The sequence below is a fragment of the Pollicipes pollicipes genome, unplaced genomic scaffold (assembly GCF_011947565.3).
Source record: "Pollicipes pollicipes isolate AB1234 unplaced genomic scaffold, Ppol_2.1 Scaffold_4881;HRSCAF=5763_pilon_pilon_pilon, whole genome shotgun sequence".
Lineage (NCBI taxonomy): Eukaryota > Metazoa > Arthropoda > Thecostraca > Pollicipedomorpha > Pollicipedidae > Pollicipes > Pollicipes pollicipes.
The window spans coordinates 1,956,807-1,971,025 of record NW_023596576.1 but is presented as its reverse complement, the minus strand read 5'-3'; the positions used below and the strand labels follow the sequence as shown (position 1 = coordinate 1,971,025).

At 50.0% G+C, this 14,219-nt stretch overlaps 1 protein-coding gene across 7 annotated transcripts in view; it reads left to right on the top strand.

Annotated features, from left to right (window-relative positions):
• Positions 1-9,613, top strand: part of ThrRS (threonine--tRNA ligase) — a 40,195-nt gene extending 30,582 nt beyond the window's left edge. For all 7 annotated transcript variants that reach the window (XM_037222929.1, XM_037222925.1, XM_037222930.1 and 4 more), the window contains 3 exons: positions 7,420-7,619; positions 8,413-8,859; positions 9,367-9,613. In XM_037222929.1, coding sequence (XP_037078824.1) covers positions 7,420-7,619; positions 8,413-8,851 — 639 coding nt within the window. In that variant the 3' untranslated portion in view covers positions 8,852-8,859; positions 9,367-9,613. The remainder of the gene's footprint in view (positions 1-7,419; positions 7,620-8,412; positions 8,860-9,366) is intronic.
• The last annotated feature ends 4,606 nt before the right edge of the window (positions 9,614-14,219 follow it).

Sequence of the window (14,219 nt, the reverse complement as noted above, 5' to 3'; positions counted from 1 at the left end):
TATTTGCTTGAATTCCTTTGCATGCACGCGTATGTTCGCGCATTCTAATTCTTAGGTAAGCACTGTATCGTAGCAATGGCTGGCAATCGCTCTTTGTTTAATCCCCTGAATGTTGGTGTCCTGTAAAAACTGTGGTTTGCTTAAAAAAAATATCCTAAAAATCGAGTAGGGTCATCGGCTGGCAATTTTTAATTCACTTTTTCTATTGTTTCGATAACGGCATGTTGTCGAAATATCAACCCAACTGTATCTTCATTCTCCTGGTTTTCCTCCAAGGAATGAGGCTAAACTGCTGTTTTATCTGTGTTTGCGTCTTTGTCACCCACGTTTTGTGGATTCCAAAAACAGGCTGAGCGGGTGATGTTACTTATGGGTTGTTGGCTTTGCTGAAAGTGATCTGTATATTGTACCATGTGGTTTTGGTCAGTCATATGTCAGATGGGGGTTCAGAACAAGAGTGCACGCCTGACCCATCTTTGCGTGATGGAATTTGTTATAAAAAGCAGCAGGGACTGCCACAGTACAGCACTGAGGTAGTGTCACAGTGACGCTGTTGATTCGTACCATCACACAATGTACCACACTGGTTAACTACTCTATGTCAAACCTATGAGACAGCAGCTTATAAGTTGTGAATGACTGGTAACAACTGATTTAACAATGTGAAATGACTATCAACGGCAAGGATGCTATTGCACCACAATGGTGATATCAGGGCTAACCATGAATTGCATAAATAATCCTAAGCAAGATAAGCACTCTTGGTAGCCCAGTCTTACCATCATAGCCATAGCAATAGTAATGCTTTGGCAATCAATTCATACCAACATTTCAGACTTATTATTTTTTGCATGACACCGCATTTCCAGTTACAAACAATAAAAAGTAACTGCTGCGCACATCACAGGATATCAATGTCAGGACCACAGCACTGCAGGCAAGGATAGGTCGAAAATGCAGTATTGGCAAAATCCTCATCAGCAGCATGGCAGCAACAGCAGCAGCACAGCATATCGCGCTTTGATATTAACAATTTGTTATAAAGGCTGGCGATCGCTACGTTGCATATGTCAAACAGTCCACCAAAGCTTTCCTTACGGCCAGCACCAAGACAAAAAATCCGCAAACAAACCACCTACTAATCCGCCGCCCGACATAGCACCCGCGACGAGAATGGCCGGTTGGCGTCAGCTTTCGTGTATTTCGAGGTATTCTTTAGGTCTGGCTGCCAAACGCTGCCAGGTATTGTTGTCCTCACAAAACCATTCCATTACGCCATCGGACAATGATGTAATGGGGCGGATTTTTCCTTTTGAAAATAACTGTAACTAAAACTTTATAACTTTATAACAACTAAAAAATGATTTTAACCTTGAAAATCTGCTACTTAACGTCGTTTTTGAACTTTGAAAGTTTACCAATAGTTACAAGTAAGCTTTTCCCATCATATCTGATGCCTACCTCAATATCTTCAAATGTGGAACATTCCCTTTATTCCCCCGGGTTCATTACTCACCACCCCCGTAAGGGCAGGCCATCCCTGCATCCACCCTGACACGTTCTCCTTAAGAGTGCAGGATGTACATTCCAACTTCTCAATGCGTGTGCTGCGAGCCCGTTTGGCCCGCCGTATTCCATTCCCATCCTATGTTGTTGCATGGTGTACTCTTTTAAACAGGCTGTTTCTAAGCACTTCCGACTGAAGTTCCTGGGGACAAATCACTGGTGAATGGGTGACCCTATCTATCTGTCGGGAGCAGGCTGGAAGCGCATTTCAACAATATTTTGTGGCTTTCGTGCAAACCAACCCCATTTCCCAGCTGACAATGTTTCATTGAATATGCCAGGTCGAAAAAATCTGGGTCATAGAAATATTCATATTTAAACCATGCTGCAAAGAATAGCGTTTTCACGCCGCCATAGTGCTGGTGCCATATGACTTAGTCCCATGACAACGTTACAGCATCGCAACCCAGAATGCAGTAATGCGGGGGCTTGTTCACAAGCGTACTGCGATATCGACTTTGTCCAGAGTTGTCATTCCAGAAAATGTCCAATGAAGAATGGAACGTTGAGAAATTTAAATAATACCAGGCCATGCGATAAGACAATCTGTATCATCCTTGTATCATGAGCTGTGGTGATATCTTCAACGACCAGCGAGAAGAAGGAAAAGCTGTCATCAGATTTATCCAGAAAGCATCCAAAAGGTCATCAATGCTAAGACCGCTGTGATGTGTAACAAAACATGTGTAAAGAAAAATCTGCTTCGTGTATGTTTATTGATATATATATATATATATATATATATATATATATATATATATATATATATATATATATATATGGGTGTGGGTGTGGGTGGGTGCGTGCGTGCGTGCGTGCGTGCCTGCGTGTGTGTGTGTGTGTGTATGGATGTTTTTGCTTATCAATTGGCATGCGGTTAAGTCATGCATCACATTTCGCGCCAAGTAGTAGCTACAATCAACCAAGACAAAGAGCCATTGTAGGTTAAGTCGATCGGATTTGTTGTCGAAAATTAGCTCCAGTACGTGTACGTTACGTGTAGCTCCAGTACGTTCGCTAAAGACAGTCTCATGGCAGGGCAAAGCGAATACACGTTCAAAAATAGTTATATCTCAAAAACACTGCCACGCCAAATGTTCACATGCATCACATATGTTTTCGTGATGAACGGCGACAAGTTATTTAGATGCCTGTTTCGGTGAAAATGACTGCATATCTTGCAATTTTCTGTTTATTGTGAAGATTGTCTAGCCTCCGGAATATCTAGCCGAATTATGACCGGAGTGACATAACGGGAGAGCTTTGGCACCCACAGATCGGAGTGCAAAAGTGTGGGTTCATGTAATGTTATGGTCAGGAAATATGTGGTTGATAGTAATATCCCTTCTGCATGTGCGTTGTACGCGCGTTTAAGTACATATGCTCCCTGTATGTCTTAGCCATCGCCCTGATTCGCCGCTTTGCATAACGCGGGCTGATAGGGGAGAGGGGGTTGATGCGACCCTCCCCCTAACGTTTCCAAGCTTCTAAAGATAAAGGTTGCCGGGAACGCCAGGATATTGTTCTGAACGCGATCCCATGATTGGTACTAGTTTTTTATGTTGTTGACAGGTCAAAGGTCGAATTTTCCAAAAACTGCACTTTGCAGCTTTGCTTTATGTTTACGAGACCATGCCTTGCTGTGACACAAAATTTGAACTGGCGTGTGTCTTGTTCAATTCTCAGTACATTCTGTAGTGCATCTCTCTTGCCGCCCGCCGCCCGAATCAGCCATAGATCGCCGTGGAGTGCTCATCACAAACTGCCGCTGCTCCGAAACCAGAAAATCGAGCAACACGTTTTGGTACCAAAGCACGTGCCATAATCGCCGCCTATCTTGGCGAGGGTTAAACGTCTTGATATTGCTGCGTTGGGTATCGGCAACGATTTTTCGTGAAACGATATTCCTCATTTTGTTGAAGCCATAGTGGGCAAAACAGGAAAAACAACGTTTTTTTGCTCTCATGTTTGCTTGCTCCTAGCTTGACCTCACGCTGTCCCCGTCCCAAAAGATCAAGTCCCTCGCAACAAGTTTTGATCTGTCCGTGGACTGGCGCCGAAAGGTTCCGATGCTCGGGAAACTTCCCCGTCGGAACAACTAGAACATCTACATTGACACGCCAGACTGTTCTTACGCGTTTGGCGACATGCAGGTTGGAGCGAATGAAAATGGCGTGAACGATAAGATGACCGATTAAGGCAACTGCTCGCTCTTATCGCGTAAGACGAAGTGCAGTGAACGCATGAGACCCAGGGTAATATGACAAAGATATGGGTATGTAATTTGTATATGATCATGATAGACTTTAATTTGCTCAGCTCTTTTCATCGTTTCGCAAAGTCTTTGATGATCGATATAAGAGCACACATTGCGCTTACGGCACGCCCAGCGTGTGAGGCATGCTACAAATGCTCTTGAAACGGGAGATGCAATAGTGTAGCCGATCGCATATAGCAACTCCGAGACAAATGTCAGAGCATCATGTTATCGGTATTTAGCGGATACTTGGCCAGCAGGCAGTAGGGTGATGGCAGGTTCTGCCATTTAATTTGGCTTTTCCGCCATTTCGGGCGGAGGCAGGTTTTTCTGTTGCATGTCTCGGTTAAGATAACAGCATACCGTGCATTTGTGTTTCTTCTCACGTTTTTGTAGTCTCCGTAATATCTTGCCTAGTTTTAAACGGAGTTATATAACGGGATATGTATGTAACCAGAATTAGAGTGCGAATGTGCGAATTGATATTTACTGCGTAGAAAAATGTGGTGGATGGTGATATTCCTTCTGCACGTGTTATGTCCTATGTGTAAGTGCCTACTCTCGCTGTCTTACATATCATCTTATTGCTGCATTGGATGTCGGCAATGAAGTCTCGTAAAATTATGATCCTTGTTTTGTCGACGATTGCAACCATGTGAGGCAATAATGTTTACGTACTTCCATCTTGGCTTGGCTTGGCTGCTCAAATCCTCATTTTGGATCCACATAACCTTTATTTTCAAAAGGCTCCAAAATTTCAGGAGCACCGCAAATGACCACATTTTTTTCGATAAGCACCGAGATCTGGGTACACCATAACCGGCCCAAAACCTTCATTCTCTAAGGGCACCAAATTTCAGGGCATTGTTGTGTCGTCCAGCCTGACGAAATCCTGGACTGACCCCTTGGGCTAGGGGACACCGAAATGGCCAGTTTGAGGCACCATAACTTTCATTTCGCGGCACCATAGCTTTGATTTTAAACACACCCTCTATCTAAGTGGGCAATTTAAATTTCCCAAAGCTTTGGCTTGAAACAGGGTTAAAGATCCATGGACATCACAATATCTATACCTTTCACCCTTCGAAATTCTCGATCTGCCTGTCCCACGAGGGAGCACCAAACCAACTTCATTACCGGGCATCTTAGCTTTTATTTTCCAGAGGCACACACTTTCTAAGGCGCCACAAGGCAGGGGCGGGTCCAGAGGGGAGAGGGGCCATGGGGTCATTCCTCTCCCTCTTGGGCCCAAGGGGGTTTTGATGCCTGAAGAGGCGCCAAATCTCATCGCAAAGGAGCAATAATACCTTCATTTCGGAACCACGTAACTTATATTTTTATGAGACACCAAATTGCAGGGGCACCGCGACGTTCGTGCCGTGCCCTCAATGAAACCCTGCGTCGGTACGTTCGGCGGGGGAACACCAAATCCTTCTCTTCAGGGCAACATAACCTTTATTTTCAAGAAGCACCCAATTCCATAGAGTACCGGATAAGGCCCCGACCCTTTATTCTGAAAGAGTCATTGATTCCAAGGGCATAACTATGTTGAGCTTTCCGCCCTGATAAAATCCTGGATCGGACCCTTGGGCAAAGAGGCGTAAAAACCGTCCTTGCGGGGCGACATCGTCTTCATCGCCAAGGGGCACGAAACCAAAGCGGGCCATTTACAAAGCCCAAAACCATGATTTTAAAAGAGCAAAAAGAGCTAAGCAAAGCAATGGATCAGACTACTGAATGATCTGTTTGAAGCAGCATCACAAGTAGATCACTTAGACAAGGAACAAGACACCGGTGAATAGCACGGGTATTGGTATTGGGTGATTGGCATGCAGTGTTGTGATTTGCTATGTCGATTGTGTTATTCGCAGTGTGCGGTGCTAATGATGTCTTTTGCACGGCTAAATAATTATTTGTTGTTGCCAAGTCAAAACGGCGGTGAGTGCATTCCCGAGAAAAGTTTGTTGTTGGCTTGCATGCCCGTGTTTTCCGCTCTGATTTAAAGTGTTTAAGGTACCGAAATGAAATGAAGTGCGAGATGTATAGAAGAGTCAGTCACCAGTCATAGACCGTGCAAGTTCTGCGAGCTTCGTGTGTCTGTCGTCTGTCAGTGTATATATATATATATATATATATATATATATATATATATATTTGTAATGTGGACGCTCTGTGCGATTCGGGCAAAAGCATCGGCCACAACTAACACGACACCATATGGGAGTGATCGGAAGCAGGTAACTCCATGATAACTAAAAATTTCCACACACATACACCGCGAAAACGCTAGAAAACTGGAAGGCCCCTTACTTTGTGAGATCCCTAGAGTTCAGGGTTCTATCCACCAAGAATCCTCATCTTCTAGCCATTGAGTTTTAATATTGTTATGCATGCAGTTTGCATGCGGAAACCTAGCTTACTGCGCATAGTCGTAGAAAACTAGACGTGCTGCGTATGAAAATACATGGAGCTTGTTCATTTCCACCGGATCATGGGAGATTATGCTATTTTAAGGCCAGGTGTTTCGAAGAAAACATGGCAACATACACTTAAATTGGCCGCTAAATATGATCAAAATAAATCACAAGCTTGATTCCACACAAGATTGATACGGTCAGCCGGGTAGTTGATCTGATCAGCTGATGGCTGAGGACTAATTTAGAGTTTTTGCTTTGCCTGTTGCGTGGGAATACAGAGTACGGTCAGCCGGGTAGTTGATCTGATCAGCTGGTGGCTGAGGACTAATTCAGAGTTTTTGCTTTGCCTGTTGCGTGGGAATACAGAGTATCCTATCCTTCAGCATTTATTTATCCTGTCCTTCAAAATTTAAGGGCCCCTGAGCATCGAGTGCCTCGAAGCGTTACCTTGCATGGAGCTCCAACAACAGCACGGGTCCTCCAAGCAAGTCGAAAGAACCCGATGTGAAGAACCCCATACCAATATGAAGGGCCCCTGAGCAACCGAGTGTACCCCGGCGGCAGCGGCGGGGCGGGAGAGCCCGCTTTCCCCGCTGGCGCAGCGGTCCGCGCCGAGCCCGCGCCACCCGCCATGTCTCCGGCCGCGCCGCCGCTCGGCGCGGCTGCGCCCAGTCCGCCGGTGGGTCCCGGGGCGCGGCCGCGCCCAGGCCGGATACGGCCGCCAGGCGTCTAGGTAATTTATCGTAACCCTGCTTCACTGTACGCATCATGTGATCATCAGTCGAACGCCAAGTGGACTGTGCCATCTGTTGACAAAAGAGGGAAATAGCGACAGGACTCAAGGATGCTTCTGTAGTGTCATCTAGCGGCAGGAATCCAAACTGGCCTGAGTGCCGGGGATACTGGACGTTTTGAACACTGGACTTTATGACTCTGGACTTTGCGACTCTGGGCGTTGCGCGCCTGGACCTTATGAACGTTCCCAATGGGGGCACGGCATTGGACGCATTCTGTACGTTATGGACGGTGGATGCTGCGATCCTGGACGACATGAACACTGGACGCTGCTATCCTGGGCGTTTTGATGGCTCCCCGCCTTTTTTGACGGGCGGTCACTCAGGGCGCGCCCCACCCTCGTGTCATCGGTCTGACAGCCCTGACCCGGCCGGCCGCCGCCAGCTCTGGGACGACGCCGAGAAGCAGCTGAAGGACTCGCTGGACGCCTCGGGCCAGCAGTGGCAGCTGAACCCCGGTGACGGTGCATTTTACGGGCCCAAGATCGACATCCGCGTGCTGGACGCGCTGCGCCGTTACCACCAGTGCGCCACCATCCAGCTCGACTTCCAGATGCCGATCCGATTCAACCTCAACTACATCAGGTGCGTGGCTAAAGCACCGTGCTCCTGTCCTGGGCACGGCAGGTTTGTAGTCATTGTTTGCTGACATAGGGGCAGTAGGTGTATTCTGGCCGGACAAGAACACAGGCAGAAGCGTGCTCAGTTAATCTGTGCAGCATGTGCATGCACAGGTTGCCGCGCGTGCGTGACACTGTAAGGCTTGTTTTCAAAGGTCTCTTGAGAGAATATGCCCCACGAAGATGGCAGTGTAAGCGTCGTCAAATCTCCCCCCCCCCCTGGTTCTCTGAACCTCTGAAAACCGTGCAAAATGAATATTGGCCAAAGGCAATGTAGAAAATTCTCCTGAAATGTTGATACCCTAGGTTCCTGTAATGCCACTGGACACATGCTATATCACTCATTACCTTGTTCTGTACCGTATCAACTGCGACGCCAATACGGCGGGGCGGGCGATGATACTGGCCCGCCTCATCCCCGCAGCGAGCCCGGTGATACTGACAACGCCCTATCTCCGCAGCGAGCCCAGTGATACTGACCCTGCCCTATCCCCGCAGCGGGCCTGGTGATACTGACCTCGCCATATCTCCGTAGCGAGCCCGGTGATACTGACCCTGCTCTATCCCCGCAGTGGGCCCGGTGATGCTGACCTCGCCATATCTCCGTAGCGAACCTGGTGATGCCGACCCCAGCCCTACCTCCGCAGTAAGCCCAGTGATACTGACCCAGCCCTGTCTCCGCAGCGAGCCCGATGATACTGACCCTGCCATTTCTCTGCAGCAAGCCCGGCGAAACTGATCCTGCCCTATCTCCGCAGCGAAAGCGGCGAGAAGAAGCGGCCGGTGATCATCCACCGGGCGGTGCTGGGCTCTGTGGAGCGGATGATCGCCATCCTCACCGAGTCGTACGGCGGCAAGTGGCCGTTCTGGCTGTCGCCTCGCCAGGCGGCCGTCGTTCCGGTGGGCCCCGCCTACGACGCGTACGCGCTGGAGGTGCGTGATCGTGTGCATGCGGCCGGCTTCTGCTGCGACGCCGACCTGGACGCCGGCGACACGATGAACAAGAAGATCCGCAACGCCCAGTTGGCGCAGTACAACTTCATCTTCGTCGTCGGGGAGAAGGAGCGGAGCAATGGCACGGTGAACGTGCGCACGCGCGATAACAAGGTGCACGGCGAGCACTCAGTCGACCACGTGGTGGAGCGCTTCCGCCAGCTGCGTGACAGCAAGAGTCAGGCGGCCGAGGAGGAGTTCTAGCGCGCCAGGTGAGCGTGGTGGGAGGAGAGGTGAGGAATGGCGCACGCTGGATGGACTGACGAGAGTAAGAGGAGTGGACGCTACGGGGGTTCGTGTTCGTGCGTGGTGGGACGAGAGGTGAGGAATGGCGCACGCTGGATGGACTGACGAGAGTAAGAGGAGTGGACGCTGCGGGGGTTCGTGTGCGCTCTGTGGGGAAGACGTGTTGCGTTTGTCTTGATGCAGACGGATGGGAGGGTGTTGTTAAGGTGGCGGTGCTACGAAAACGTACTTGCCGGGCTGTGGCCGGGCCATATATTGGCGTCTGTCATTTGCGTTGTTACATCATGCATTTTGGCCTCACTAATTGATGGCTTGATTGCAGTGCATGTATATTACCAGCAGAGTGTGAAGCAGTCAGTGAAGTACATGTATTTAGCAGCTGAGCCACGGCCGCGAAGGATCCTCGCGCGCGTCAGCCCGCCTCCACTCACAGTGTTTCACAAAGCCTAACCGGTGTTCCGCTGCGTTTCCAGGCCCGGGTAGCTGGCGGGGGTTGTGATCAGGTGCACGGCTCCAGCGACACGTCGCACCGCGGCACCAAACCGCTGTTTAATTTGATTCATCCGACGGTCATGGCATGCGCTCAGTGGTCGTGCTCTCCGACGAGATGCCTCCGCGGCTCTGACGTCACGACCAAAGATCCGTTCCGGTTTGTTTACGTGGGTTCCCGCGTTCTTGTGATCGGAACTTTTAGATAAATATATCGCTGCTGGCACCAAGGCGACTGTGTTACTGAGAAGCCAGCGTTATTCCTGTGAAGAGGACGTGAGGCCTACGCTGCGAGATGCGCTCGAGTCCGTCAGCGTCTGCAGCATGTGGCATCCACAGAAAGGGTGCAGACACCACAAATGATGATGCAAACATGGCAAATGTTGGTGCTGCCACTACCATCACAGTTGCCTGCTTTTGTCGTTAGCTATATTTTCCCCAACATCGTTGAGGCTCTGTGTTGGTCCAATGGCAGCGTAGTCACGCCACTGTTGGTTACGTAGGCACATAAATGGAGGGTGAAGAAATGTGTCATGCAACTTGCTTCCGCCTGGGCGCTGTCATGACGGACCTTCCACTGTCCCTGACAAATCACGCCAACGTCTTCCAGGGACCAGGGGTTCTTATAATACGGTTGGTGTGACGGCGTCGAACCACAACTGTTCGAAGAACACAAATGGCTGGGTGTTACGGCGAACTCATACGCATTTATTTGGCAGTCTATTTGGCTGCGATGACTGGCGAAAGTCGGTTCATCGATAGCAACCAAGCCAATTTAGAAGCGCGAGTGGTTTTTAGAGCCGGGGTGAACGAAATAAGACATTGAATGTATAGCCGCGCTGCATGCAGACTTGGGCGAGAGATCGCTGGTCAGCCACGCGGGCGTCTCGGCTCTACCCTGCCTCGCTTCCGGCGCTCCTCCTCCCTCCATTCTCGCGTGAGGGCCATCCCCCGGCCACCGGCCCCCGCTGTCGGAGATCGATGCTGCTCCGCATGACGTCACAGCGCCGCCGACGCGTCGGCGCCCGCCCGGTCAAGGCTGGCGTTCGTACTGGAGCAGTCCGGACCGCTGTCGACCGCCCCTGGCCGAGGTCGGCCTGAACTAGGCCAGGTGAGCGGGGCAGCCCGACGGACCGAGGATGATCTCTGGCCTGGCCGGAGGGGGGAGTCCGGCGGGCCGGGGGAGGCCTCTGGTCTGGGGAGCAGTAGCCAGTAGATCTCTGCGGTCGATTGCGGGTTGATTCTTGGCAGCACTGCGCACATGGTCTGTTGGAGCCGTTGGAGTACCTTGGTAGGTGGGCTGGTTTTGTTGTAATGGGTGACGTGTGCTGCGCAGGCGGTGGTGGCGGTGCTCAGCGGGGTTACTGTTCTGAAGCCTGCAGTTTCGTGATGTGCAACGACGGGATGCTGACCAGCGAGAGCTGTAAAAAATAGCGTCGGCGATGAGGCATGGTTTTCGTTCCCTTGTGAAGACATGCTGTGCCCCGCCCGTGCCCGGTACTCAGCCGACACCGAGCGTGCTTGGCGCTAAACAGGGGTATAGATAGCCGGTACGTGCAGGAAAAAGTCATTTGGTCACGGAGTGGCCGTGTTGTCCGCCGGCTCGTGGGCGGGTCGAGCTTGAAAGATTCCTAACGTGTTGGTGTTGGAATGTTCCGTCGGAACGGTAGATGGGCCTCAATGATTAATTGTTTCAACATTGGGAGCGGGCCGTTGTGCATAATCGAACCAGTTTAACATTGTGGGGTTTAGATGTGAACATGTTCGGTTAGTGAGGTGTATGATAGGATACTGAATTGCAGGTTCCGAAAATGCGTCGACTAGACTGGGAGAGAGTAGAAGTGGCCGGTTGCTTCAAACTGATGCATGGGCTGGGCACACCTCTCGTTATGGTCATGTGCTAACTGTGCCGTTTAACCACGCCATCTGAGTCTTTCGGAACATGAGGAGGCTGGTTAAGCTGTGCGTGGCGACGACTATGTTTTTTTTCTGTAACTGAAACTCGGCCGGTTTCATGAAAAAATTGCATGCCCCTTGCTGAGGCGGTAGATGTGAAATGTCTGTGAATCTCTTACGTAAACTTTTCCGTGTCTATGACCGAAGCTTTTAGCGATCTGGACGTCTGATTTTATATGCAGGTGAACCATTCGCTATTGCAGTCGGAGGACATGTGAGTTCGGCGCGCACGAGTGTCGTAACAGCAATGACGTCACGGCGCGTCGCCGTCTGCGCGTCCGTCCTGCTGATGCTGGTTCTACCGCTAGAAGGCAGGCCGCGCGCCCTGCCAGACCAGAGTATCCGTGGCTACATTAGCCAGGTCAGTCGGCTGGATTGTTCCGAGTGCTCGCACCCGTCTTCACCTGGTGTGACTGCCACTGAGCCAGTCAGCGGTGCGGGTGGGTGGTCGGTCGCCCTGTGGGATAGCACAGAAGACACACATCCGCTTGATCGTCCCGCGCCTCTGTGCTTCACAGTCTTGAATACTGTTCTTTACGTGGCCCCCTCGGTCAGTGCCAGTGAAATACTCAATCGACAATTTTAACTGAAGAACGCTTGAAAGACTCCTTAAACGTCTCTACAGGAGCCATGGTTCTCCGAGCGTCCAATTGCCTGCCAACATGAGTGCAGTCTGGGTGTGTCGTCCGCCTCCTATTACCCGACCGACCGTCCTGTTTTGTAGCTGTACCATGTCTTTGCAATCAAGTCGTTATTATGAGACTGACCAGGGCATACACCCGCGTGCCATCCAGGTAGATTTGTCAAGTGTTGCACCGTGCCGTGTTGTGTTTTTTTTTGTGCCGAAGACGCGAGGTTTGTTCAAGTACGTGCCCTCTTTTCTCTGCAATACAGATGACGCTGTTCCCAACTGCTACTTGTTACCATGGATGTTGATTTGGTTGGGAAAGTTATGAGAACTGTTGAGAGATGCGGATATACAGCACGACTGTTGTGTGGTTAATTAACTGGCTGACGTAGTGAGCGACTGAATGGTGAATCCCTGTAAGTGGATACGTGGGATGATTTTGTTTGGTTTTAATTAGAGCCATTTCCGCCGTTAGTGGCTATCGCAGTGCTGTAGGGTGCAGGAAAGTGGATCTTGGCGGCGCAATACTACAGGCACGTGGGACTCCTATTCTACCGAGATTTCGCCCGTACAGGCCCCCCTCCCTTCATGCTATCGTGCTATGTGAGTAATGCTGCGGGGTACTCAAGACCACTGGTAGTTGGTGCGTGAAGCTTCGTGCGGATAAACGGGGCTTCGTGAGTGGGCAGAGTAAAGCGAGAATGAGGAAAGGGGGTGAATGTTGCATATGTGAGTATTCTTAGTCGATTTTAGATATTGTTTGCTCGTGCGGTATCGATCGTTAGACATCGTTCTTTCCAGAGAGCCTGCTGGTGGAACGAACTCTGCAAGGAAGAGTTCCAGCCGCTGTTCAAGTGTCGCTGCCCCAAGTTTTCATACTGCCGCTCGCCCGGCAAGTACTACAACGCCCGCTGTGCCATGTCCAGCACGGGCTACATCTGGATGCAGCCCGAGACACGCTGGTCCCTGAGGTCGTGATCACGGCGTCTGCCAGTGGACACACAGTAATCACGGCGTCTGCCAGTGGACACACAGTGGAGGCGTTTGGTGGACGCTCGCTAGGGTATTCTTGGGTGTTGACTTGTGACTTCGACAAGGCTGAATCATGGAACTTATGCACTGTCTGCTGCCGTATTCACGGGCGAGAAGGATTCGTGTTATGAGAATCGATCACGTTTGCACGCACATAAGAAACGTTTCTATTCGCATGCACATGAGAGACGTTCCCAGTCGCACGCACATAAAAAACATTTCTAGTCGCACGCATATGAGAAACGTTTCTAGTCGCACGGTCACGAGAAAATATTACAGTTACACGCGCAGACTTGTAATGCTGGACTGATTTTAACAAAAGCTTGAATGAAAACTGGTTGCTGTTCTGCGGTGTTCGTCACCTCTGAATTTTTATCCCATCGCAACTTAATCCGCTACATGGACACCATTCGAGTGTTTATTGCACAATACATCGCGCAACTGAAAGATGTGCGTGAACCCCATCCGTCGAGTGAGTGGACTAGAATATTGCTTTAGTAGATCCGGGCTCGGCACGTGTTTTTTGACGATATGTATGCGTTTCAAAGCGATTCACTGAATTGTGTAACAGCTGAGTTATGATTTACGAGGTGTGTAAAATCTAGCCAACTTTACCCGTGATAACACTGAGCAATACGACACAAGTAGTGTCAATATTTTGTAGCCCAAAATGTGTGTAATATACTTCTAAAAAATGAACACTGTTTTAAAAAGGGTATCAACAAATGTGTTGGCATCTCAGGCACGAAAATTTATACAAAACGACACGTGATTGCTGAAATAGTCCATAGCTTTTCGTCGTATTCATGCTTTTTATTTTCATAACCAATGGGCACGTACAAGCAGCAGTAAAGACGCAGTCGACGGTAAATTCACTGCGCGTCAATGCCCCATTAAAAGTGTTTGCTTCATCTGTAATAGCACTTCTTTGCGGTCCAATTTCAGGATTCCACCCCTTGCGACCTTGGTTTTATCATTGAATAAACTTAGGTCGCCACTGACAGATGTTGTTTAGTCTCGACCACCCAAGAGGGCGGCATGGTCGTACTCTGATCTGGGTGCTGATGGTTGTCTAAGGATGATCATCCGTCCCTCTTATCCTCTATCTCGCTTCATCCTGCATCCTCGCGACACCCGCTTGTCCGGGGCAGGCTGCATGCATCAGTCACGAGTGGGCCGAGAGCCCGGCGGGAAGGTTGGCCCCGACCGGGTACTCAGTAC